General features: G+C 40.0%; 1 protein-coding gene across 6 annotated transcripts in view; it reads right to left on the minus strand.

Moving 5' to 3' along the window:
* Window positions 1-3,639: 3,639 nt before the first annotated feature.
* ZNF106 (zinc finger protein 106) overlaps window positions 3,640-27,985 on the minus strand; it is a 67,001-nt gene continuing 42,655 nt past the window's right edge. For 3 of the 6 annotated variants that reach the window (XM_086710461.1, XM_025918534.2, XM_086710457.1), the window contains 17 exons: window positions 27,357-27,984; window positions 26,029-26,098; window positions 24,660-24,814; window positions 24,515-24,575; window positions 23,696-24,037; window positions 20,752-21,529; window positions 20,340-20,395; window positions 19,622-19,767; window positions 18,063-18,230; window positions 17,235-17,351; window positions 14,010-14,201; window positions 13,433-13,495; window positions 12,606-12,725; window positions 12,008-12,079; window positions 11,027-11,098; window positions 8,234-8,380; window positions 3,640-7,545 (listed from right to left, as the gene is read on the minus strand). In XM_086710461.1, the coding sequence (XP_086566587.1) occupies window positions 7,489-7,545; window positions 8,234-8,380; window positions 11,027-11,098; window positions 12,008-12,079; window positions 12,606-12,725; window positions 13,433-13,495; window positions 14,010-14,201; window positions 17,235-17,351; window positions 18,063-18,230; window positions 19,622-19,767; window positions 20,340-20,395; window positions 20,752-21,529; window positions 23,696-24,037; window positions 24,515-24,575; window positions 24,660-24,814; window positions 26,029-26,098; window positions 27,357-27,984 (3,244 nt within the window). In that variant the 3' untranslated portion in view covers window positions 3,640-7,488. The remainder of the gene's footprint in view (window positions 7,546-8,233; window positions 8,381-11,026; window positions 11,099-12,007; window positions 12,080-12,605; window positions 12,726-13,432; window positions 13,496-14,009; window positions 14,202-17,234; window positions 17,352-18,062; window positions 18,231-19,621; window positions 19,768-20,339; window positions 20,396-20,751; window positions 21,530-23,695; window positions 24,038-24,514; window positions 24,576-24,659; window positions 24,815-26,028; window positions 26,099-27,356; window position 27,985) is intronic. The other 3 variants (XM_086710459.1, XM_086710458.1, XM_086710460.1) reach the window with 3 other exon arrangements.

The following is a 27,985-nucleotide window of genomic DNA, read 5'->3' on the forward strand; positions in this document are numbered from 1 at the left end:
TGGTAGGGATTCATTAAAATCTATGGATTGCTTTGGGTAACATAGGCATTGTAACCATATTAATTCCTCCAATCCAGAAGTATTGAGTATCTATTTGTGTCTCCAATTTCTTTTATTAATGTTTTGTAGTTACCAATGTGTAAGTGTTTTACCTCCTTAGTTCAATTTATTGCTAGGCATTTTATTCTTTTTGATGCAACTGTAAATAGGGATTGTTTTCTGGATTTTTGATAGTTATTACTGTTTAGCAATACAACATGTTTTTGTATATTGATTTTGTATCCTGCAACTGTACTGAATTTTTTATTCCAAGTTTTTTTGTTTTTGTTTTTTTTTTGTTGTTTTTTTTTTTACAGGATCTTTAGGGCTTTCTACGTATAATATCATGTCATCTGCAAATAGTGACAGTTTTACTTCTTCTTCTGATCTGGATGCATATCTTTTTCTCACCAAATTATCTGGCTAGGACTTCTAATACTATGTTGAATAAAAGTGGTTAAGTGAGCATCCTTGTCCTGTTCCTGATCTTAGACAAAATGCTTGCAGCTTTTCCCCATTGACTATATTGTTATCATAAATGAATGTTGAATTTTGTCAAATGCTTTTTCTCCATTTATTGAGATGATCATGTTTTTATCCTTCTTTTTGTTAATGTGGTGAATAACACTGATTTACAGATGTTGAACCACCCTGTATTACTGGAATAGATCCCATTTGATCATGGGTATGATCCTTTTATTTTTTTTTAACTTTTTTTTTTTTTAACGTTTATTTATTTTTGAGACAGAGAGAGACAGAGCGTGAACGGGGGAGGGGCAGAGAGAGAGGGAGACACAGAATCGGAAGCAGGCTCCAGGCTCTGAGCCATCAGCCCAGAGCCCGACGCGGGGCTCAAACTCATGGAGCGTGAGATCGTGACCTGAGCTGAAGTCGGACACTTAACCGACTGAGCCACCCAGGTGCCCCTCCTTTTATTTCTTTTTTAGTGTTTTATTTACTTTTAAGACAGAGAGAGACACAGCATGAGTGGGGATGGGGCAGAGAGAGAGGGACACACAGAATCTGAAGCAGGTTCCACGCTCTGAGCTGTCAGCACAGAGCCCGGTGCAGGGCTTGAACCCATGAACTGAGATAATGACCTGAGCCAAAGTCAGACATTCAACCGACTGAGCCACCTGGGTGCCCCAATCCTTTTATTTTGGGGGGGATATGATTCCTTTTTAAAAATGTTTATTTTTGAGAGAAAGTGCATGCGCATGAGCATGGGTGGGGAGGGGTAGAGAGAGAAGGAGACACAGAATCTGAAGTGGGCTCAGGCTCTGAGCTGTCAGCACAGAACCCGACCTGGGGTTCAAACCCACAAACTGTGAAACCATGACCTGAGCTGAAGTTGGACGCTTAACCAACTCAGCCACCCAAGCACCCCAAGACATGATCCTTTTAATGTATTAATTCGATTTGCTAGTATTCTGTTGAGGATTTTTGAATGTCTCTTCATCAGGAATATTGGCTTGTAATTTTCTAGTGGCATCCTTGTCTAGTTTGGGCATTAGGGTAATAATGGCCTTGTAAAATGAGTTTGAGAGTGTTCCCTCCTCCTGTTTTTTGTTTGTTTTGAAGAATCTGAGAATTACTATCCATTCTTCTTAAAGAATGGGTATTAATTCTTCTTTGAATGTTTGGTAGAATTCACCACTGAAGCCATCTGGTCCTGGACTTTTGTTTGTTGGGAGGTTTTTGATTATTGATTTAGTTTCCTTACTAGTAACCAGTCTGTTCAGATTTTCTATCTCTTCTTGATTCAGCATCGGTAGGTGGTATGTTTGTAGGAATTGATCCATCTCTCCCAAGTCGTCAAATTTGTTGGTGTTCATAGTCTCTTAAATTTATACTTCTGTGGTATCAGTTGCAAGGTCTCCTCCCTTTCTTTCTGATTGTGAGTCCTTTTTTTCTTGGTGAGTGTGGCTAAAGGTTTGTCAGTTTTATCTTGTCAATGCAGCAGCTCTTAGTCACTGACCTTTCTACTGCGTTGCAGTCTCTATTTCATTTATTTCCACTCTGATATTTGTTTCCTCCCTCCTACTTACTTTGGGCTTTGTTTTTTCTTTTTATACGTTATTTTAACTAGAATATTAGATTGGGATTTTTATTTTTCTTGAGGTAGGCCTGTGATGCATCCCACAGAATTTGGTAGGTCTTACTTCTGTTCTCATTTGTCTCTAGGTTTATATATATATATAAACCTAAGATATATATATATCTTATATATATATATACGATATATATCTCATATATATGATATATATATCATATATATGAGATATACATATAAGATATATATAGATATAGATATATATCTTTGATCTCTTCAATGACCTACTGATTGTTCAGCGGCATATTGTTTAGTGTCCCTACTTTTGTGTTTTTCCAGTTTTCTAGTTTTTCCAGTTTTCTTGTATTTGATTTCTAGTTTCATACCATTGTAGTTGGAGAAGATGCCTGATAGGATTTCAATCCTGAATTCATTGAGACTTGTTTTGTTGCCTAGCTAATGATCGATCTTGGAGACTGTTCCATGTGCACTTGAGAAGGATGTGTATTCTGCTGCTTGACTGGAACGTTCTGTGTGTATCTATTGAGTCCATCTGGTTGGGGCACAGCTGCTGCACAGGGAGGGTGGAACATGCCCAGCCCAGTTGCAGTGTACTCACCTGGCCCCTTTGTGGTGTGGCTGCTTGCATCGGTTCAGTGGCACACGGAGTATGCTCACCAGTGCTAGGAGGCTACAGGGTGAGCACCAAAAATGGTGCCCACCAGCTCTGTCACCAGCTGGTTAGAAGATTGCAAAAATGGCACCAGCCAGTGCTTCTATCCCCAGAGAAAGTCACTGCAGGTTCTTGCCTGTTTGCCACTTTAGGATTAGCAAGTGGGTCTCTCCCTCTGTCAGAGTCTAGGCACTTTTCAAATTATTTTTGCACTGGATCTCAGGATGAGTGGGTGGGCATGTGAGCCCTTTAACAGTAGATTCTTTGTTCCCTACAGTTCTATAGTCTCCCTGGACATAATCCCTGTTGATTTTCAACATCAGGTGTTTTGAGAGTCTGTCTTTCTGGTGCCAGACACAAGGGTCTGGGTGCCTAAAGTGGGGCATACTCCCTTCACTCCTCAAGGGAAAGCTCTATTTTTCGGATCCCTTCCCAATAGTGGGTGGCTGTACCTCAGGTAGGATCCAGAGGGTGAGTGAGTTTCTGCCTCTCCTACCTGTCTCAATGCATCTCTTGTATCTTTTCTTTTGGAGGTGCTGTTAATCCAGTCCTCAGGTCCTTTACAGAGGAAAATTATTCCCTCTATAGCTGTAAATTTGTTGTTATACCTGGGAGGAGGTGAACTCAGGGTCTTCTACACAGCCATCTCGAACCCCAGAGATGTAGTTTTAATCTTGCTCTTCCATTAACTAACTAACCTGTTTTACGACCTTGGACAAATCCATAAATGTAGCTGTTTGCCAAACTTATCTGGATCGTGGTCTGTGGCGTATCTATAACCATCTTGTGTTTCCCACCCAGTTTTCTTCTTACTGTCTGTTCCAACATGGAAAAGAAAGGGTGGGCTATTAATATCCAGATAAGGTAGGAAAAGTAAACAATTAGTAAAAGTACTTTATTTTCCTCTTGTATTTGCTTTATATCTTGCTTTACAAAGTTATGAAGTTCACAGCTTTATACCAAAATGTAAGAAGGCTAAGCTATTTGCTTATAAACATTTTTGTAGTCAAATGTCATCTGATTTCATTCTTCTAATCCATATTCAATATATAAAAAAATTCAGAGACCAAGGGTACTGGAGCAGCTCTAGGGCATATATTTCTCTTAAGGAGGAGAAAGATCTTCAACAGCCTTTCCTCCTTAACTTCCTCCCCCACTGATTCAACTGGGCTAAGGCCTTGAATTTAGGGCAAAACTAGGAGTCAGTTGTCATGTGACCCAGCAGGGCCACAGACTTGGGGGCTGGAGGTGAGGTTAGAGGTTACTGTCTGGTAAGCATTATGTTTGGTTTACACCAAGATTTCACATCCACTTGCATGTGGAACTCATACAACCCAAACCACCTCCATCATGGCTTCTATCATATCCATTAGACGGCTTCTCTGAAATCCTGAAAATCGTGATCATTTGGGGCAGGGATGAAATCACAATTTTACGCATGTGGTAGGCATGGCCTTTGTATTTAACAGTTTTAGGAGGTCTCCTTTTGGTAGCAGAAACAAAATTTTTAAGTATGCGCATACAAATTATAGTGATTTGAGCAAACCAAGAGGATATGTGCTGTTTAAATCCCACTTCACAAGATACTTTGATCTCCCCTCCGATGAATTCTTTTCCATAAAATATACTGTACCATTCCACTAAGTGTTGTATACCTACTCCCACCACATTGTCCACATACCTACTCACTAAAGTTGTCTACTGTATACAATACCCCAAAACAGAAACAAAAAAGCCCCCTCTGTTAGACAAACAATCACGTGAACAGCGATAATATTGCCGATAAATTACAGGAAAGTCAGGAGCTAAACACTCAACTGCTCACTTCTGAGGCAGAAAAATATTTTCCCCACAAAAGTAGGACTGTAGTAACAATGGCGTTTCCTCAGTTTCAAGTAACATCAGTTGGAGATAATTCTTTGCTCTTAGGTGCTTAACTGCTTTCTAACTGAGTAGAGGAGTGCCAAAATAAGTTTTGAACCTGATTAAAAACTCTGGGATAAAACTTGAAGTGACTGATAGCTTGTCATAACAAACTGCCATTAAAACGCTAGCATAAGCACACAAAAGGACTGATAACCACAGTTTTCTTGGCTTCTAGCCGTTAGAAGTAGGCACAGGCAATTAAAGATAACATTCTAAAAATGGCCTCCAACTCCTTACAAGAAATGAGTTGGGTTTTGTCAGGTCATGTTAACACCTTCCTTCATTAAGCACTAAATACCAAGTCAAGGCAAAATCCTGAGCCACCCCTCTTCTCTAAGTGAAGACAGAGGGCTAGCATCAGTTAAGACACTGTAAAAGACAAAAAATAGTCAAAGTTCTGCATACCTTTCAAGACCCCTAAAAGTAATAACACAACCATAAGCAGCCAAGATGCTTATGGTGCCTTTATTTCTAAACAGAGGGCTCAAATAGTGCACTTAGGATAACACACTAACCTGCAATAAAAGAATTTCACACATTCTTGAAACAAAGACATTATTACCATGGCCTCAAATTGTGTGCGTGTGTGAAATGAGGAAAAGCATTACAGGTATAGGTGCCCACGCGCATACACACGTCCAAGGAACATTCACCCTGCACACACAAAGGCAGATAGACTATGCACAATTCTACCAAAATTAAACCCAAATCAGTTGTTACTGATTCTATCATACCTTCAAAGGTTCCCCACGATTGCCCAACACCTCACATATCCCCTTCCTGCTGTCCAAAGGCTCCACCATGCTCATCTTTTCAGACATGTCCTCAGGCAGGACAGAAGAGCACCTATGCATAACAGAGTATGCAAGACTGTCTTAACACACTGACCAATCAACACAGAAATGCAGCTTCACGACAGCCCTGAATAAAATGCCAGGTGTAGTAATAATTTCTGACAGCTTTCCTGGGAAATCCCCCTTCCCAAACCCACATGACAGCCTGGCTTCCCTGCTCATCCATACAAGAAATGAGGAGGAGAGGTAAGAAAGCTTCTTAATCGCATACAGAAACGGCACAAATACATTTTATGCAAGAGAATCTTCTCCTTTCTCTCTCAGGTATCATGCAAACATCAATAGTCTGGTCAAAAAGTCTTCCTATTCACAAGGATAGAAGTAAACAGTTTTTGGGGCCATTCGTTATTTAGTAGTAGCTCTTAGATTAGCTTTTTTTTTTTTTTTTTTTGGATCCAGTAAGAACCCCTGGAGCTCTTCCTGGAAAAAAAGAACACATACTTGCATACGATTTCATACCCTCTTGAAACCTATCCATGAATGCTTCATGAAGTCCCCCAGCCCTAGAGCCTGAGTGAAGACATGTGAGTAGGTGTGTGTGTGCACTAAAAGGGGTGGAGATAAACCTGCACGCTACGCGATCCTAGAAAACAGCAGGTGTCACATCCCGAAGCCTGGTATGTGGCACTGAGCTCTTCTCCCTCCTACCACTCTGAAAAATCTTTCAGAGTTTTGAGAATCCAGAAACAAAAGGCTAGAAAGCAACACTTCTATAGCTTCTCTCAAGAGTCCAGAGAAAATCCAGAAACAAAGCAGTCTCACTAGGCTTTGTTAATTTGTCTGCTCTCAGTGGACAAGTAGCGTCTTCACCCTCACCATGCTCCACTCTTCTTGGCCAGCTACAGGGAAGGTGAAGGCAAGACACCAGTTCAGAAATAAGTCTCTAAGAAGCCTGCTTGAGCCCCTCAAGACTGTATTCAGATGCTTTATCCTAACTCCCCCTTCTTGAGTGCTGCAGGTGGGTGGAAAGCACCCCAGGGGCCCAGAGGAAGCATTTGATGGCTGCCAACAGTCTGGGCACAGCTAGATAGTGGAGGAGAAAGGGATTTGTAATGGAGCAAACTAAAAGGCTGCAAACCCACAGCAGGACTGGCGAGTCAAAAACTGGAAAAGGAGATCTACACCTCCAGTTCAAACAGCCTGCCAATACCTGCAGCAGTGAGTGCCTGGGTCTAACAGCAAAATTCCAAGGTAGACGTTGGGTCTGTGCACTATCTTGAACTGAGTACTCTTATCACAACTTGAACAGAGGTTCGAAAGGAAGTGCTATCTGTGAGGACTTGTCATTATGTGATCTGCTGAGTTCCTAAAATTTCAGCAGAGCAGTCGCTCTAGCCGTTAATAATCTACTGTGTGTCCCTTTGAGATTTAAAGCTAGCTCTGTCCATCTACAAAGCAAGAGGATATTGAAACACACTGCACATAATCGTTAAGAAAGGAAACTAGTTGCTTCTAATTTAAATACCCAGTTATTAGAACTAAAAAAATTAAAACTGATCCTAAAAATCTAGCATTTGAACAAACTTGTACTTAAAAAGCCGGACTATGGGTTTAAACCATCATAAGAACGTAAACTAAAACTTGCAAACTGAAATCAAGAAACGACTACATATTAATCATATGGGTCAAACTGAGTAGCCAATTAAGATCTGTATTTTTAATAAACATCTGGAGAATACTAGTAGCATAGACGACTATATTCCATGCTGTCTCAGAGAAGTATGGTTCCCTAAAATCTGTTTAAATCGGACAAACCTCCAGTAAGAACTTAAAGTGTAACTATCATCCCATAGAGCTGCCCAGACTTATGTTAGTGGTAAGCCTGGCTGGTAACAACTTTCTCCTTCCCTGCTTCTCTGGGGAAGGGAAGATTGTGGCCTCTGTGAGGGGCCGATGTGAAATTAGTTCAATTAATAACTTCCCAACATGGGAGGCAAAAAGCTTCATGAATCAATTTTGCTGTCATCCTCAGCATGTCGTTCAATGTGTCCTGCAGCATCCTAGGAATAAAGGGAAAAGAGCCCATGAGAGAGAAGTTGATAGTAGGACAAGAGACAGTTAAAGCCAAGGAGAGCTTCATGGGCACATTCTAAGATCCACACATTAAAGGTACCTAGGACCCAGCACTTTGCTAACTTACATGAAAACATGCACTTCAAGATGAGTTCTTATCTTATACAAGAGCACTGTAACAAACTTCTAGGTTCAGTTATTGGATTTGAAACATTTGAAAACATTCTCTTTGGGCTCTTTCTCAAAAACTACCTAATTCGGGGCGCCTGGGTGGCTCGGTCGGTTAAGTGTCCGACTTCGACTCAGGTCATGATCTCATGGTCCGTGAGTTTGAGCCCCGTGTCGGGCTCTGTGCTGACAGCTCAGAGCCCGGAGCTGGTTTCAGATTCTGTGTCTCCCTCTCTCTATGCCCCTCCCCTGTTCATGCTCTGTCTCTCTCTGTCTCAAAATAAATAAACGTTAAAAAAAAATTTTTTTTTAAACAAAAAAACAAAAAACTACCTAATTCATCATCTGAAACCTCATTAAGCTATTCCTCAAATCTCTGAATAATAATAAAAAGGAAAATCTCTCCCTATTTATTCCAATTCTCAACATTCTAATAAGGCAAAAAAGGTTTGCCTGCTCTGAGCAGTCGAATAGACCCCAGGTCGGCCTCAAGTCCCACTCAGGTACCTGTTTAGACCCTTTCCTAGCGGTGAAAAAGGCATCACAGTTCTTCCAGCGACATTTCAGAGTTTGAAAGTTTGGATTCGTATGGTCAGTGAGCAAATGTTGTTTTAAATGATCCACAACGCCAAATATCAGAGAGCAACCATGCCACTGGAAAGAGAACAAAAAGGAAAGTTAAAAAGTGTACAGGAAGCATGCAACTGCGATTAGAAAGCCCCTCACTTGTATCCTATAAGTTTTGGGCAAAAAAAAAAAAGCAATCCCCTTAGGCTTTATTCTTAGATAGAAAATATAACAAAGCCAGAGGCACCCACATTGATTAACAATATCATGAGGAGCCTTGAAAAGCCTGGAAAGTCTCGACACTGTGTGATATTGAAAAGGCAAAGCACTAAGATAGCTGTATCGTTAAGAGAGATAAGGAAAAGGTTAGCAAAAATTGACAGACAACTTATCATAAAATTCAGTTTACACCACACTTATTTTTTTACCTTGCCATCACAGAATGAGTTCCTTAGTCTACTTATTTAAAAAGACTAAGAGCTCCCTGTAATACTGAAGGGGCTGTTTCTAACAATTCTAAGAACTGCTGATTTATAAACTTGAAAATAAAAATGTCTGATAAAACTACGTTGCTATGGAAGCCTCAGAATCTTTATCACTTGAATCACAATCTTGTTTCTTTTTTTAAATTCTAATTTTACTATAAAATATGTGGCTCAGGGGTAAATGTGGCTCAGTCGATTAAGCATCTGACTTCGGCTCAGGTCATAATCTCTCCGTCTGTGGGTTTGAGCCCCCACTTCAGCCTCTGTGCTGACAGCTCAGAGCCTGGAGCCTGCTTCGGATTCTGTGTCTCCCTCTCTCTCTTCCCCCGCTCACAGTCTCTGTCTCTCAAAAAATGAATAAAAACGTTAAAAAAATTTTTTTAGTAATAAATAAATGTGGCTCAATTCTCAATTTCACTTGTTAGTGAAAAAGCATACAGACTCTCTCTTGGTATTTATCCTACAAGCCTGCTGATCATAAATCTTACAATTCTAATTCTAACACGTTCATTTTTTGTTTGTTTGTTTGTTTTTATTTTTGAGAGAGACAGAGTGTGAGCAGGAGAGGGACAGAGTGAGGGAGACACAGAATATGAAGCAGGCTCCAGGCTCTGAGCTGTCAGTACAGAGCCCAATCTAAAAATGGAGGGTGTCAATTTCATTCCATCAATTCTACAAAGCATGTTAGGGTATTGGGAGGGGGGAATTTCAGCCATAAACGTTTCTTTGATCACTACTAATATTAGAACTGATGAAACAAATTAAGGCCTATAAGGAACAATGTACAAGTTTGGAGCTCCCACCCCAAAATAAAAACCAGGCAATTTAGCCTAGGCAATGGAAGTTTAAAACCTTCCAGAATACAAATTTTTATTGGCCTATTCCTCAAAAACCAATGTGGACACAAATCAAACTATTAATACAAGTAATCCCTGTATAAGCTAGTAAGCAGGTCACAAAAATAAACACTTGCACTCATTTCGTAAATAGTTGATCCTTAAACAACATAGGTTTGAACTGCGTGGATCCACTTATACATGAACTTTTATCAATAAATACAATATAGTACTGTAAATGTATTTTCCTTATGATTTTATCTTATTTACTTATTTAAGTAATCTCCACACCCAATGTGGGGCTCGAACTCACAACCCTGAGATCAGGAGTCACATGCCCTACCAACTGTGCCAGCCAGACACTCCTCCTTACATTTTAGTAACATTTTCTTTTTTCTAGCTTACTATATTGTGAGAATACAGTCTGTAATACATATAACATACTAAATATGTGTTAATTGACTGTTTATGTTGTCAGGAAGGATCAACAGTAGGCTATAAGTACTTAAGCTTTGGGGGAGTCATAAGTTATATGCAAATTTTCAACTGTATGGGGTTTGGTGCCTCTATAACCATCTGCACTGTTCAAGGGTCAACTGTACTCTTGACATTTTTGTAAGCATGTACTGATTTTATAATAAACAAAACCACCAAAGAAATAACCTGGGTGGATGATACATAAACATACCTCATATCTAATCTTAAAATAGATTATTCATGAAAGAAGTATGGAAGTATTTTATGTACAGTTTTAACTTTTTTAAATCATTTTTTTCAAATGTTTCTTGAGGATGCCTGGATGGTTCAGTCAGTTAAGCATCTGACTTCGGCTCAGATCATGATCTCACAGTTTGTGAGTTCGAACCCAGCATCAAGCTCTGTGCTGACAGCTCAGAGCCTGGAGCCTGCTTCGAATTCTGTGTCTCTCTCTCTCTCTCTGCCCCTCCCCCGCTCACTCTGTCTCTCAAAAATAAACATTTAAAAAATTTTAAAAATAATAAAAATAAATGATAAAAATATTTTCTTTTTTTTTAATGTCTATTTTCGAGCACGCACACACAGACACACACACACACACACAGACACACACACACGAGTGGGGGAGGGGCAGAGAGTGAGGAAGACAGAGTATCTGAAGCAGTCTCTGTGCTGATAGCACAGAGCCCAATATAGAGCTCAAACTCATGAACTGTGAGATCATGACCTGAGCCAAAGTTGGACGCTTAACTGACTGAGCCACCCAGATGCCCCTATGTACAGGTTTTAAAAATAAGCTTCCTTGGCCTACAGCAGGAGGCATAAAGTAGACACTCAAATACAAAAATGCTTAATTGATGATGATGAAGATGTATAAATTAGCCTAGGGTTAAACAACTCCTAAGTCTGGTCATAAGAACAGTTTCGCTCCTTACCCAACAGCGGTAATTCTGCATCAGATTCAGCCTTACAGCTTGAATACTGCCATCATAACAGCCAGTGTAAATCTGGGGGAAAGAAAGGTTTATCCTATCAGACCAAAACAACACACAAAAAACAACTACTCAATATTCCAAAAATACGTGTCAAAAGCTCCTTGTACCAGCTACAAGAAAATACAAACCTAAACCAAACCCAGCCCCAGAGTACAACAGTGGGGAAGTATCTTCTAGTATAGATACTTTGAAGCCTTGCTCCTTCCAGAACGCTGGCTGAGAGCCTAAGTGGCAGGGCTCAGAGGCACCCACTTACATTGTAACTGGTCCACTCTGGCTACTGGGCATTGTATGCTACCTCGGGCATAATATATTAGCCGTCTGTGTTTCACTGGAACAAAGGGTTCTAAGGCTCAGAGTCTGAAAAACACCCATTCTGGTCCAACCACATAATTTAAAAATAAAATAAATCAAGGCTTAGCGGGGTTAAATGAGTTAGCTTCTACTTTTAGGTCTGCTTTCACTATGCCATACTGGCCTAATCTCCTGACTCTATTCCAATGTTCTGTTCGGATCATAATGTCTCTGGAAAAAGCACCACTCAATTTTGGGGGGAAACATTTTAAACTTATATTCTGTTTAATGGTGTTATCAGATTCTTATTGTAGTTATTTTAGCTATTAATAGAAAAGGGAATATTCAACAATGTCACTGGGTTACTTCTCGATAATAGCATGCCAAAAGAAAGAAAGGCATTCAATATCAGAATGCCTACCAGATGCCCCTCCCCCGTTCATGCTCTGTCTCTCTCTGTCCCAAAAATAAATAAAAACGTTGGAAAAAAAAAAAAAAAAATTAAAGAATGCCTACCAGAAACGTGTCATTTTTGGAAGTGATAAATAGTAATATTGTTATCAGTTTGTAGTTTTTAGTAATAAGCATATTCAAAAGCAAATATGTAACATGGCTAATAACACTCACCATACTTTTATGGATGGTCATACACATAATCATGTCTTTGTGTCCTCCATAAACTTGCAATCGATCATGGGACTTAGGTGGAGGAAAAAAATAGAGAATTAAGGTTATTTATACCCTGTGGTTAATAAGCATAATCCCTGGAGGCCTCTGGCAGGTTTAGCACTAAGCTGATGCACCAGTAGCATTTTCACAGAAACATAATCTAATGACAATCTTTCGAATAAGTCTTCAAGGGAGGAGCTGGTAACTGGAAATGAGAAAACTAACTTCTGTGCAATGTCAAAGTCTAAACCTGAAATTGCACACCAAGAGAACTAGACAGGTTTTAGAGACTAACTCTGCTCTCCAAAAACCATTTTAGTATTGACCTCTGTGAGCCAGACCATGTCTTTCAGAGCAGTGTTTCTGACAGTCCAAGGATCATCTGCTTCATAATTATCTAGAGGGCCTGTGAAAAATGCAGATTCCTGGGTCCCACCCCAGCCTTACTGTATTAAAAATAATAATAACAATAACAATAATAATAATAATTCAATACCCAACCCAAACAGGCCTATTCCCCAAATCATTCAAGCAAAATACTGGATCTAAATTCTACCTGTAATTCATAGACACGAACAAATTTATCCAGGCAAGCAGTCACCATCACTTTCCCTAGGATATTCACCACAGTCACTGCATGATTGTGACCTTTATAGATCCGCACAAGCTCACCAGTCTGCATCAGAAAAGAGACAAGTCACTAGACTGACTTTCCAGATTCCTCTGACTTTTGAGATTTATGATTCTATTATTCCAAGTTGTAATTCTGAGCCTACTTGTACACAACGTAGCTGTACTAATTTTAACAGCTCAGGTACCTGCATAAGCATTTATTACAATATACATAGATAATATGCATGAAATGTATCCTGATGGAGAGAACCTATTGTCACACAAAGAGAAGGGCTACAACTCTATCTGTATGTATTTTATAGGTTTTAAAGAATTTTCACTCTTATCATTTTGTTGTGTCTGGACAAGTCCCTGAGGTTGCAGTATCCCCAGGTTTATAGACCGGGCACTGAGCGTCAAAGAGCTGCCTCTATGACCTGAGCAGAATCTCTCAGCTGTTTTTATTTGTTCTATTTTAAACTACGTATCACATCCACTTTCTCAGAGCCTCAGATGCTCAATTTATCTCAGGTTTAAATGAGACAAACTAAACCTTACGTAAACTTTGAATCTGTCCCCCATTAAAAATTTTGAAGAGGCCAGAATTTCTCAAGTGCTCACTATCTTCCAAGAGCTTATGCAGGTAGGGATTATTAGTAAGCTTTTCAATATAAATATTAAGCTTGCAATATAAAAGGCAAGAGGTCTGAGGAATCCTTCAAGGTTTAATCTTCATTCCATTAAAGATTTCTTTACACCAACACAACCTACATGAATGTTGTGCGCGTGGACTGACTGATCGCTGGAGCCACTGAACACAAGGTCATTCACCACCTTAAAGAAAAAAATTCATTGAGTTACATTTGGTAAAAGGTTCTGAGCCTTCTCTGTAATTTATAATGTACACTGTTGTTCTAATTTCCAACCCACTTTGAGATGAGCATCAACTAGATATAAAACACCAAGTTCCTCAAATTTTCTGAAATGAAATTTAGGGCCTACCACCAGGTACTCTGATGAAGTGACAATGTATTATTGGGTTTGTTACCTCGTCAGAACGATTGTGAAACTGCCTAGAAGGACTTTAAAGTGTATCTACATTCTGTAATAAAATACACTGTTTCTCCATTAATATATTAATGTATTAAAATACAGTCCAACTCCAACCCCGCAAAAAAAAAAAAAAAAAATACATCCCTTGGTCACCCAGGCCTAAAGAAAAGCACCGTAATCTCCTTGCTCTTTTCCAGATGATGTGCTGTAGATAAGGCATTAGATGACAAGACAAATGGCACTCAAATCCTTTTATTTGTGCCAACTGACTCCTGTTATCTTGCACTGTACTTGCCTTCATGCAAAGAATGGTTTTGCTGTGGCCCTCTAGGGTCCTGAGAAGGAGTCCATTCCGTGCATCACGGACACTAATGGTACAGTCATAAGATCCAACAACAAGCAGCTTTCGGGCACCTTCCTGAGCTGTGGCAAGACAGCTGACAGCCCGAGGGCCATGGCATTCAAAGATTTCAAGTCGTTTATTGTTCTGAAAAATAAGCCACCATTATATGAAATAAAAGCAGCTTGGCTGGTAAATATCAAAATCAACTCACCCAAATCACTACCTTGATTCAAACTCTTAAATTCTACTACCTGTTAAGTTCTCATACCCCCTGCGAATCTTTTAACTTCCCAACCTCTGCTATTCCCATTCCAACTCTCTTTGTGTCCATGACTCCCTCCTCCCCCATTCTAGTGCGGGCACGGCAAATTCTTACATTATAAACACATTTCTAACTTCCACCTATACTATCTGATCCTAGTTAGCACTTGACTCTCTTTTATGCCTTCTCTCAGTTTCCTTAAGTTAATGATAACAGATGATCGACTTTCTTTTTCATATGCTCATACATTTTCCTTGCCATAGACCCAGAAGCTCTTTCTCTGTATTCTGTCATCCAAACTTTATGCAAACAATTTGTCGTATGTTTCCAAATTTCTCCACTGAGAATGACTTACTTACAAATAATTTCAGTAAGAATCTCTCATTCTCCACCTGTTATTCCCAAGTCCTTCTGATTTCTGGTTCTATGTCATCTCTCATGACATCATTTAGTGAACTAGAGAAGCCTTTTATATCAGAGTTGCATCGTCACATCCTGAATTCCCAAACATTCCTTTACCTCAGATCTTAGACTTGCTTCCCTCAGTCCCACACCAACCTTGTCCATAAAGTCTCCCATTTCCCCAAAATCTCTAAAAAGGAACATCAGGCACATGCAAGGGGTGAAACTCGTAGAAACTTCACAAAGGAGCAGCTGGTAGCCTCCAGGGCTAAGCAATGACTCCAGCCATCATAGGTGTTGGGGAAACAGCCTGATGGGAGTTTAGAGACCACTGGTGGACAGGCTCTAGTAAACAGCCCTGGCTTTCTGTTAAGACCTCAGAAGCACTGCATTCAGGTGTATGGACAAACCAACAAGGGCTCAGTGCTCACGAGGCTTCAAAATTCCAATGTCTGCAGAGATTCTCAAATCTCTATTTCCAAATCCACCTTCTCTGTGGCTTTTCAACCATTTACATTTCAATTTCTTGTCTTCATCCTGCCTCAAAAGTCCTGTTCCTGACTTTTGTCTACCTTTGATGACATTACTCTCACAAAAGACAATTAGAGAATTATCAAGTTTTAGTCTTTAAAATATTTTAAATTTATTCTTTCTTCTTCATTTCTTTTGCCCTAACCAAATCTAATGTAGGCTGTTAACACTTCACATCTGGAATGTAACAACCTTCACTAATTACCCTTCTGTGATCTCTTCATAACCTAGTACTTGATTACCTATGTGCTAGCTTCTTCTAACTTGATTTTAAGCTTCTTTTAAAAAAAAATTTTTTTAAACTTATTTATTTTTTAGAGACAAAGTGAGACAGAGCATAAGTGGGGGAGGGGCAGAGAGAGAAGAGAGACACAGAATCCAAAGCAGGCTCCAGGCTCTGAGCTGTCAGCACAGAGCCCGACACGGGGCTTGAACTCACAGACTGCGAGATCATGAATTGAGCCAAAGTCGGACACTTACCCGACTGAGCCACCCAGGCGCCCCTAAGCTTCTTAAAAGTAGAAGGCATGGGGGCGCCTGGGTGGCGCAGTCGGTTAAGCGTCCGACTTCAGCCAGGTCACGATCTCGCGGTCCGTGAGTTCGAGCCCCGCATCAGGCTCTGGGCTGATGGCTCGGAGCCTGGAGCCTGTTTCCGATTCTGTGACTCCCTCTCTCTCTGCCCCTTCCCCGTTCATGCTCTGTCTCTCTCTGTCCCAAAAATAAATAAAAACGTTGAAAAAAAAAATTTTAAAAAAAGTAAAAGGCATGATGTATTTTATTGTATCCCTTAGAAGCAGTGGTTCCAGGGGCGCCTAAGTGGCTCAGTCGGTTAAGCATCTGACTTCAGCTCAGGTCATGATCTCATGGTTCATGAGTTCGAGCCCCGCATCGAACTCTGGGCTGACAGCTCAGAGCCTGGAACCCGCTTCAGATTCTATGTCTCCTTCTGTCTGCCCCTCTGCTGCTTACACCCTGTCTCTCACATTGTGTCAAAAATAAATAAACATTAAAAAAACAATTAAAAAAAGAAGTAGTGGTTCCAGCTCACATGTCGAAGGAGAGTTGGTAGGTATTCACTACACATATGAATAATATTATAATTGGGCATAACATAGCAAACATTCTAACGTGCTGTTAAAAGATGACCAAATGACCTTGGGATATGGCACTACAACTCATTAGCAACCAAACCCATCAACTCTACCTCTATTATCTTTTATCCATTCTCTTCTCTTCATCCTTAGTCTAACCTTTCATGTCACCTTCTACTACAAAGCCTCCTAAATGAGCTCCCTGTCTCTACTAGGACCAGTATTTTCCTACCTCATCAACTCCAGAGTGACTTTCTCTAAAATACAAATTCAATCATGCCTCTTATATTTTAAAGTCTACAAGACGGAAGTCCATCTACGTTAACAAAGCATATAGGGCCAGCAAGAACTGGTCTTTCCTCATTCCCTAGGCATCATCCTAAGGTCTAGAACATAACAACAGATGTTCAATATAGGTTCACTCAACAAATGAATTTCTCTTTGGGTTAGGAAAGAATGAAGCCACACGGGCTTACAGACAAACCTATGACTTAGTTCACATTACAGAACAGGCTATCCTCATGAAACTCTCAATCGGTTCCAAACCACATCAATGTCATACTCAAAAGAATTTAAGCTCATTTTTCATGGTGTCATTCTTAAAATGAGATAGACTAGTTTAACCTATGACTCATTATTTGGCCCCAAATCATCAGGCTTGGTTTAATTTAGTAGAGTTACCTTTTGGGCCTGGCACATTTGAGCCTGAGCAGACAGAATGCAGGATCTTGTTTCACTTATACCAGAAAATAACAGTTTTTGAGCAGCAGCTAATTCTGTCATCTTCTCACACAAGACAACAGGAAATGTCTGCCTTCTACTTCTTTCCACACATTCTCAGACTACTTTCAAGTGGCATGGGAATTCAGCCTTCTCCCCTCAAACACTAACCTTTATGTTAAAGGTGACCACGGTGCCATTTGCCAGTCCTGCATAGAGGGTTCGCCATCTACTATGGAGGCAGAGGACCCGGTCTTCCAGCTGTAGCTGCTCCACACACTCTCGCGTCTAATAAAGCACACAACACCTAATCAGCAGGGGTTCACAGCAAATAAAGGGTGACAACAATCCTTTTTCAAGCAGTGTGTGACATGATTTTTATGAGGAAGGAAATGTAGCGACCTCTGTTTTGTACAAGATTATCTTAGATTCTTTTTCCTTTGAAATATGTGGCCAAAGACCCTCAGGCTATAAACAAATCTAAATTCTAATGTTACTCATGTTCCTAGTTTGTAATGTAGAAATTCTTCAAAGGACACTAAGAAGTGGGCAAAAAGATTACAGCTTGATGAAAACTCAGATGATGGCTAGTATTTGTTTGGTAATAAAGTATTTTTATGTTTTTTTTTCTTTTATTCTCTCTCTGTGGAGGAGTGAAAAAAAAGGTATTTTTAATTTAAGGTACATACTTTTTTTTTCTTTTTTAGATTTAACACCACTGCACACTTAATAGACAACAGTATAGCATCAACATTATCTTTCATATTCACTAGGAAACCAAACAATTCATTTGATCATTTTATTGTGATACTCTCCTTACTGCAGGGGTCTGGAACCCAGCCCACAATCTCTGAGGCGTGCCTGTACTAAAAATGGTTTGGAAGCGTAAAACAGAGAGTGGGCAGAATGAAGCCTCTGTTTCAGTGTCTCCACTCTACACAGTAAACGCAGTCAAAGCAGTTTAATATCATCACTTTTGATTTGTCTGGACCCACTTACCTTCACATTATAGCAGCGAATGGTGTGGTCACTGGAACCAGACCGAAGGGTGTTGGTCGAGCTGGTAGTGTGGTGGTAAAGGGCAGCATTCTTGCCAGAGGTTTGGGTAACCAGGAGGCAGTTCACTTTGGAGGCATGCCCCTCAAAGACCCCAATGCACTTCCGACTCTAAAGTCAAGCGCATATCAGATTATTACTTGTGGATACACAAGGATTAGGTAACACATTTCCTTAGCAATAACAAAAATGTTACAACATATTAGTTCTCTGCTGCATCCTCAGTGCTTAGGTTAGTGCCTGTTGTTACACAAAAGGTGCTCAGTAAATATGTGTTTACTCAATGCCCAGCAGTCACACGGACTAAGTACCCACAACTCTGTTAGCTGAGCCCTACCCAAAAATTTTAATTAATGCCTGGAGCAAGGCTCTCCAACACAGGGGCCAAAGATCTGACAAATCCAAACTGTAGCTAATTTCCCAGATGAGTTCCTTCATTTCCTTGGTAACTTGTGAGAGAATGTTCCACAACATTCAGAGATGTGTCAGGCCCCTAGTGGGGCCATCAGGGGTGGTTTCACACAGGAACATCCTAGATATTATGTTTGTGCACATATTCAGATCTACTTAAAATACACACACACACACACACACACACACACACACACACACACACACACACACACACACACATTTATCTTGCAATTTAGAGTTAGAGTCAATCTCCCAAATCTTACACTCATACTTCCTGGTACCACTCCTTCCTTCCTTCAGAAATCCTTCTTGCCCCTTCACATCACTAGGCTATTGGAACCTAGACACCTGTTGCCTAGGACACATTTTCATGGTCCATCATCTAACCTTTGGACTTTCAAGGACTTCAGTAATTTCAAATACTTTCATGGTATTTATTCAGACAACATAGTGCTCTTAAAGTTTCTTAAAGATCATTGTTGATAAAATTAATCTGATGTATACCAAATTCAAAACTCAAGAGTTCATTCTATGAAAACTGAGAGTAATGAGCATCAGATTATCAGTGACGGGTCCTAGAACACTGTTGCTCTCCTTAATCAATTGGGACAATTAATCAACTGTGAGGAAAAACACCTCCTCTAGTACCTCCCCTATATTTTCATTCTATCCTCTCTATTATGTCGCAGCGATCCGACTGACCTCATCACCACCTCCAGGACCAGGACCTGACTGGCCCAGCCTTCTGTTATCTCATCTCCCTTTGCCAAGTGGTTGTTCAGAGTAAAGCACACAGGACCCTTTTGGTAATGGGAGAAAAAAGAAACCCCAGCGGCTTCTGACATCGGTCTATGAGCAGGAGGAGAACTAGCGTTAGGAAGAGGTGATACCAGAGAAAGTAGTGTGGACAGACAAAAAGAAGCTAAGTCCCCAGGGACCCTGCTGAGCCACTGCATCAGCTTTATCTACAGTTAGTCTACACATCTCTGGATAACAAACAGATACCCCTATTGTTTAAGAGAGTGTGAATCAGAGTTCCTAAAACCTGCAAAAAACCAAAAAACATTCAAGTTGATATATCAACTCACCACCAGATTATAAACTCGAACAGTTTTATCTGCTGAACAGGTGTACAGTAAGTTCCCAAATATCTGAATTGCATTCACTGCGGCTTGGTGCCCCTCAAAGCTCCCTTCTGTGGGCTCATCATCATCTCCTGGCTCTGAAGATATTTCTGGAAATCAAGAATGTGTTTCAGATATGTACCAGCTTTTGTCTGAAAAGATACTCAAAAATTAAAACCATTACATAATATAGTGGTCCTTGGATTCTCCTTAAAACCTGTTTCCTCTAGCAAAACCCCACATTTTCCATTAATGATCTTCGTTATGAAGATTTCATAATAAGAGACTCTGGGAGAGAAAGCCTCTCACTGAGGAAAAAAGACAGATACTCATTTTTTGAGTGATACCTGGAAGTACCAAATCTCTCCTCACATCCTCTCTTCTGCTGCCAGTTATTTTGTTGAACAAGGCATTATTCTTCAAGCAATTCCTTCTCAAAGCAAAAGCCCCATGAGCCAATGAAAACTCATTAGTTGAACAGATAGGAGAGATGGGAATAAGAAAATAAAAAGGCAGGATTTACAGGACACCATAATTGCTGATCAAAACAATATTCTTGGTGACAATCCCCCAACCCTATCCTAATCTATAGGCATACTTAATAAGATTTAAACCCTGGCTCTAATATTTATAAAGCTTTCTTTTCTGTGGCTAATTTAAATAAAACTGAATAACCAAATACCTGAAGAGTTCTTTGATCCTTTTATGGAGGAGATCACAGTCTGAGTTTCTGCCACACTACAAAAGAATAGCAAAAGTCTTTTTAGCGGATGTGAATAAGATAAGCAATAACTTAAATTTTCCTGACTCAAGGATTGTTCTAAACACTGGGCACACAGCAGTGACAAAAGAGATCAGTTTTTCCATTTGAAATTTCTATATGAAAGGAAATATAAGTATAGTATATACTTACAACACAAATGAGAAAGCAGAAAATCTCCACTGCCAAGGTTTGATTTTTCTACACCCATAAGCTCTACCGATTTTCTATACATTTGATTCATTTAAAAATTGATTCATAACCAAAAGTTCTATTGTTTAAGAAAAGAATAATGGCGAAAGTTGTTCTGACTGGACCAGCACAACATCCTTACCTTACAGGGATACCATCTTTATAACGAGTGCCAATCTCACTGGTAGAGCTAACTTCATCACAACCAGAACGAGAAGTTTCTAATGAATTTTGCTCTGTGGAGTTCCAAATATCCTTTTTAGATGGACTGTCTGGTTTCTCTTCTCCGGATTCAGAAGAATCAATGGCCACCACTTCCAACTGCGGATTAGGAATTTCTAGGACTTCCAGAGATGAGTCACTCTCTGGCTCATCTCTGACACTCTCTTGTTCTGGGCCAGTCCTGCTGTCTTCCCAGGTGGAGGTCGTTACTTTCCCCCCTTTGGTTGACTTTCCAGTCTTTACTTTCCTTACAGGTTTAGCAGTAAATACATCCTGTTCGGTGTCACTGTTCTCAGGAACATGAGCAGCCCGAAGAGTTTTCTTCTTCCTGAGTTTCTTCTTTTTCTTGTTTCCCCGAGTTTCAGCTGATGTCAGAGTAGACTCTGCCTGCTGCTCGGGCTGGTCAGCTGGAGAGTGGGGCTCTTTCTCTAAGGGGGTTTCGGAAGCAAAGGACAATCTTGGGAAAGAACTGGTACAGGCCTCAGACCCACTGTTGCCTTTGATTGGCTCATCTTCTTTATTCAGGCTTGGAAGACCAGTTAGTTGGGAAGAGGCAGTATTATCTCTGTTTCTGGTATTTCCTTGTTCCGTGGAAAACTTCAGTTCTTGGCTAGGCTCATGGAAACTTTCTGTTAGCTCTGATAAAGATAATGCTGCAGGGATGACTGGATAAACTGGATAACTGTCACTGTTCTCTCCTGAAATAAGAAGAAAAAAAATATTGCATCTTCTTCTGTATCTGCGATTTATCATCATAAACTGCCATTATTTACCACTGATCGAATCTCTCCTGAAAAACAACCTTTCGACATATGTTAACAAGGCTATGACTGTTAAAACTGTTTTCTCATCCCTTAGCTTCCCATAGCCTGCAGAAATTTCTCTTTGCCTTGAATTAAATCTCACAAATAACATGCATGTCTTATACCCTACAAAAGCTCCCTACGGGCAGGGACTCCTTCTAGCCATCTCTTTTCTTTCTTTCTTGTTTGAAATGTCCCCATGTTTAACATGATGTTTTATTCTTGGTACACACTGAAATATCTACTTAGCTAAAGTGCTTTCACCTTTATGTCTTAGATGTTTTCACTATGCCACTTTACCTGCGACATCACCCAGTTTGTTTGCATAACAGTAGTTAAAAAGTCAGTTGACTTAACAAAGTCTATTTTCTTTCACATAGTTATTTCATGTCAAGGAATTCAGATTGATGAAATAATCAAAGACATACTCAAAGACATATACAATGTAGTGTTCTATGCAATATTAAAGAAAAAAGGATAAAAACTAAATACTCAAAGGAGATTGTATCAATTACTATCTACCCAGATTACACAATTTCTCAAGTATTATTCAAGGAGTAAAATTAAAATATTTTACACAATTACTTTTATGACACAGGAAAATGATCATTATCTATTAAGTGGAAAAAAGCCAGGTTATAACAGACTATGATTTTGCCTTTCTATAAACTCTATGTGCAAATACACAAACAATTGTGATTGAAGAAAGACTGAAATAATATATAACAAAACAACGTATCTACATTTTAATCGCTTCCCAATTTTTTACTGTGAACATGAATTATTTTGCAGAGAAAAAAATCTAATAAAAATCAATTTTTAAAAATATTAACTTAAGGGGCACCTAGGTGGCTCAGTCGGTTGAGCGTCTGACTTCGGCTCAGGTCATGGATCCCGTGGCTGGTCAGGCTTTGTGCTGACAGCTCAGAGCCTGGAACCTGCTTCAGATTCTGTGTCTCCCTCTCTCTCTCTGCCCCTCCCCCGCTTGCTCCCTTTCTCTTTCTCAAAAATAAACATTAAAAAAAACTTTTTTTTAAATACTAGCTTAAGAAGTCACTATAATACTTCTTTACCAGTTTTTATTTATTTTTTTTTTCAACATTTATTTATTTTTGGGACAGAGAGAGACAGAGCATGAACGGGGGAGGGGCAGAGAGAGAGGGAGACACAGAATCGGAAACAGGCTCCAGGCTCTGAGCCATCAGCCCAGAGCCCGACGCGGGGCTCAAACTCACGGACCGCGAGATTGTGACCTGGCTGAAGTCAGACGCTTAACCGACTGCGCCACCCAGGCGCCCCATCAGTTTTTAAAAAAATACCAAATATTAGTCACACAAAAGCAACAAAATTCAAGACGAAAGATAACATACATTTGAGCTAGATAGATATCTAGATTAGTGCTGCAACAGGTAGCCAAATCTAGGGTAACTCTTCAGACTTTTTGTTTTTGCTCAGGTCACATGATGGCAGTTTGTTTTTACTCAGTTTTCAGTGTAGCACCATCGTGGTTACACACACTTCAGATAAGGTTTAAAATAGCTTAGAAGTCCTTCTCCAATGGTAAATAAGTGAGTGTTATTTTATGCAAAGAGTAAAAACCTTGGCCATTTCTCAAAACCACTCAAGTTCCTAATGATGATCCTAAACCTGTGTCCACTGCCTTTTATCATGGCCACCTGCCTCTTAGGCTTATATTAATCCTACCTTGCACTTTAATGACAAAGAAAGGTAAATGCTGAGAAATTCAGAGGACATATCTTATCTGGGAAATTGACTGGACAACTTCAACTCCATTTCTCTCACAAAAAAACAAACAGCATCAATCCTCATAATGGAACATTTTAGGTGTTAATACAAAGTCAATTTAGTAACCCTAGATTAGAGAAAACCGAGGACAAGTTACTGATTTTTAAACAATCCTCCTAAATGGAGGAAACATTAAGAACAATTAATTGTAAAAACTTTAGTTTTAATGGGCAGGTATGACTTTACATCACTGACCTAAAACTGCCCTAGACCCTCTGCTGGGGTTGCCCTTAACCCAGAGAAAAGTTTACATACTATTAACTTGCGGTAATTCCTTGGACACATTGCCAGCAGAGCCTTGTGACACAGCGTTCACATTCTCGTCTTGCTCAGGAGACATGGGTTCTTGTTTAATCTGAACTGAGGAGTCTGGAGCAGGAACACTGCCATGGGCTTGGAAAGTAGGAGATGTGGTTACTTGGAGAGGGACTCCGGTGGATGATGGAGACACATGGGAAGATGGAGGCTCCAGAAATACTGGGAAAAAGGGAGTAGGCAGCAGCGTGGCATCAGCAGATGTTTGAGATCTACTGTTCCTTTGTTCTCGTGAAAGGCTATAAGGAACCTGGTCAGGGCGCTCAGAAGGTTCATATGTTTCTAGAATGGGAAACATACGCACATACAAATGCAAAAATATTTTCTGAAAAGCCACTCATTTCTGAGCCAGTTTGTATTTCTAAAGATTACAGGAGAACTTTAAAGTCCCTCATTCTTTGAAATGTAGGAAATAAAATCCATACAACCAACAAGCACACGGGTAGAACAGGTGTTAGTATTCCAATTTTTCAAATTTTAAGTGATTTATCCCAAGTCACATAGTTACTAATCGAAGAGCCAAGATTTGAACCCAGGTCTTTTGATTCCTAACACAAGGCTCTTCCTGTAACATACTGCCTCTGTTGCTAAGCATTTTCAGGGAGCACAGCCTCACAGGCCTTTCTACAGAAGGATGAAAACAAGGAGACAGGAGAGGAAAACATATGACCTTTTCACGACTACTTTAATTCCCCTGCATAGATAACAAAGAAATAATAAGCTACAGAGGATCCAATCCATCAGATTCTCTCCGAATACCTTGTAATCCCTGCAGAATCTGTATTCTATGGGTCCGCAGTGCACTCATCTCCATAGTTATCTAAAAATAAAGTAATCTGTTAAGCACTGTGAAATCCAACTTTAGAGATAATCTATTCTCATTAAATGTTCCATCCGCTGTTACCTGCTGCTTGAGCATAAGTAGCCTCTGAACTTCAACATAAGCTGTCTGAAGAGCTGTACGGGCTTGCAGAAGGTTGTTATCCATGCACTGCAATGATTTGCTTAGTTCTTCCTCCCTTAAAGAAATACTCAGCAGCTGGTCAACCTGAGAACGTTCTGCCAAAAGAAACCATAAGGCTCAGTTTAATACTGCAGACTTCTGAATAATACAGCCCTCAGAAGGTGGAACTACCTCAGTTCTCTAGGATAAGCCTTTGTTTTTCCTCTCCAATAGGTCACTGCAGACTCATCAAATCTCACAAATCATGTGGTCAAGCCTGTTATCAGAGCTAAACCAAAAGTGAGAATTGGTGAGATGGAGGTATGTCATAGGTTCAAGGATGCTTAGACTGGGTCCCAGATGTGAACTGCTTGCACTCTCTTCCCAAAGCATATTTTTCTAGTCTCTTAGTTAACATAAAATAGTTCTCTTTATTAGAGAAATCTTCCTAAAGAAAAAACAGCTTTGAAATGTACATTTAAGTGATTTTGAATAAAATGTCCTATCACGTGTGCGTATCTGTCATCGTTAGGTCTGTCTCTTTCCCATTCAGTATGTCAAGACCTCTTCCTAAAACTCCAGACCCACACATCCAACTACCACCTTGATTTTACTTAGGTGTCTCTAAGATCCTTTAATTCAAGACCCCCAAAAGGGAACTCATCATCTTCCTCTACCGTCAACCTGCTCCTCTCATGCAGTTTTCTAGCTCTAATAAACGATATCATCATCCCCAAAGATGCCTTAGCCAGAAATTGGGGTCATCCTTTACCCCCAACTTATCCATAACATCCAACCATCCAAGGCTCATCCAATCACTTCCCATACTAGCCCTCTCATTGGAAAGGGTTCAGAATCAGTGGAAAGCAAGAATAAGAGAATCCTATCAGTGAGGGAGCCATTCCAGTAACTTCTCTCAACTCAAGTAAGAGAAGCAACAAAGATGCCTCAAAAATGTAAACTGAGAAAAATGGCGATAAATAATCAAGAGACACAAAATTCTTATTAGCAAATGGCCTGTATTCCTCTTTATCACTGAAAAGGCCCAAATGGGACTTTCTGACTTCATACTGAACTCAATTTGTCCAAGATATACATTAAGGTTAGCTTATGGGTCTATGTGGCATCAAACGTTTCTTCTATAGCTGCAACTGGATATGGGAGAAAATCAACCTTTTCTACATCCTAAAGCAAGATAACAAAAATGTCAAAAAATAATACTAAGTGAGTGAACAGTATTTGATATCCCCAAGCTATACTTTGTCAAGCTGTGAAAAAGTTGAAATGCTATAAAAACAATTTGTTTCTGACAGAGTATTTTGCACTGTACCTTTCTTTCCTTTAATTTTCCTTCTTTTGTTTTTTCTCTCAAGACTTGGGAGTTCAGGAGAAGATCCATCCTGAGAAGATAAAGAAAACTGAGTAATATTAAATGTGGAAAAGCCATTCTCCGAGAAGGAAAAAAAGTGAATCAATTCTAAGACTGTTCTACATTATTACCATCTCTAACAAGATAGTAGGAATCTCATGCACACATTATGAACTCAAATATTAGTTGAATGTACTTGATTTAAAACAAAACAAAAACAAACAAAAAAAACCAGAACAGAATCTAAGGTCCAGTACTTTCCTAGCATCCTAGAGGTGGTGAATCTCTGGGGCTTAGGCAAAGCATTTCACTTTAGTTAAGCATGGCATAGTTAGAGGTATGGACAAAGCCAGTAATGCACATATATGATTTCACAGTGACATAGTTTCTACTTTACTAGAAAATCTTCACAACAAAATTTTTACAACAAAAAGCTATAAACAGTCTATCAGACAAGCCCCCAGATATTAGCTTTGTTATAGGACAAACTTTCGTCCAAGAATATCCACTACAGTGTCGAACTCAAAGGGGCAAAGTTGGAATTTGAATTCAGGTCTACAAGCCAAGCCCTTAAGTACTCTGCTATAGTGCCTCAGTATTAAAGCAAACAGTCCATTTTCTCAGAGTGCCACATTCCAGACTACATCACTGCCAGCAACTCTTTCTTTTCAGAAAGGGTTCCTGAAAGGGTTAAGCAGTGTTAGTGACATAGATGCCAGAAGAGAAGTGGTTTCAGTGGAAGATGGATTCTGAAAGGGCCAGGCTGGGTAACTGAGGTACAAAACACTGAGTAACAGAGACTAAAAATATTTGTAAGACCATGCTCACATAGATGCACTCTCATCGTATTAAAACTACCCTAGTGTTAAGCCCAATTGTCTCGGTCTAACAAGCATTCATGGCCTACAAATGCAACATTAGAGTGCCTTTCTTCAGGGCCAGTACAGAATGCATCATGAAGACAGATATAGTTACAGATGAAGACGTGGCTTACTCCTCAGTCAGGTGATACAAAGAATCATTGCCTTGGAGACCAGTTTTAGAGATGACTTCATATTTTCCTAGTACTGTACATTCATATTCACTGACATCTAACTTAGTAGAATTACTCAGTGAAAGGAACCAGTAGGATAAGAATATGAAAGGAAGAGTAAAAGCCTCACAAATCTATTCCAGAGTAGGGAAAAACACAACCCAGATACCCAGAAAAAATTGAAGTTATATCTTTCTTAAAACAGTCAAGTCAGCACATGAAGGGTCCAACAATAAGCAGGGGCAATCATACTCACTCCAGTAGCTCTTCGTTTCTTTCTAACACTCTGGCCGTCGTTTTGTTCGGCACCAGAAGTACAGCTACTGTCTGTGGCTGCATCTGCCAAACTGGAGATTGCAAGGGCTGAGGATGCATTTGATGATAAAGAGTTTCCTTCTCCATTACTCTCCTGGGTATTCTGATTCTCTGAAGGTGGCGTAGAACTCTCCTGGCTGTTCAGGTCTTTTGCCAAATGCATCAAAGGTATCGAACGGTCAGAGGATAATTGCACACTATGTCGCCTTTGAGTAGCAACATTTTCAGCCCTTTCACCTGTTCTTAGGGAGAGAGCCAGAGGGGTCACTTCCTGCTTAAGGCCCATGGTTGTTGTCTGACTCTGTGCAGCCCTCAGTGCGTTACTAGGTGAAAACATCTGCTGGGGTTCATTTTCTTTGCCTGTACCTTCCTCACTGAAGAAGCTATACACAGAAGGAGCCCTGTCCATGATCACACTGCTCTCAGAAAGGCTTCGCTTCCTTGCCAACCCAGGAGAAAGGGAAACACCTTCCCAATGGAATCCTTCGAGACTAGACAGATCAGGCTCCTCATCCAAATCCAAGACCTCTTGTTCATTTTGAACTAGAGGCACCATTTCTATGCCAAACC

This window comes from Puma concolor, chromosome B3 (genome assembly GCF_028749965.1).
Source record: "Puma concolor isolate L17-30 chromosome B3, mPumCon1.1.hap2, whole genome shotgun sequence".
Taxonomy (NCBI): Eukaryota; Metazoa; Chordata; class Mammalia; order Carnivora; family Felidae; genus Puma; species Puma concolor.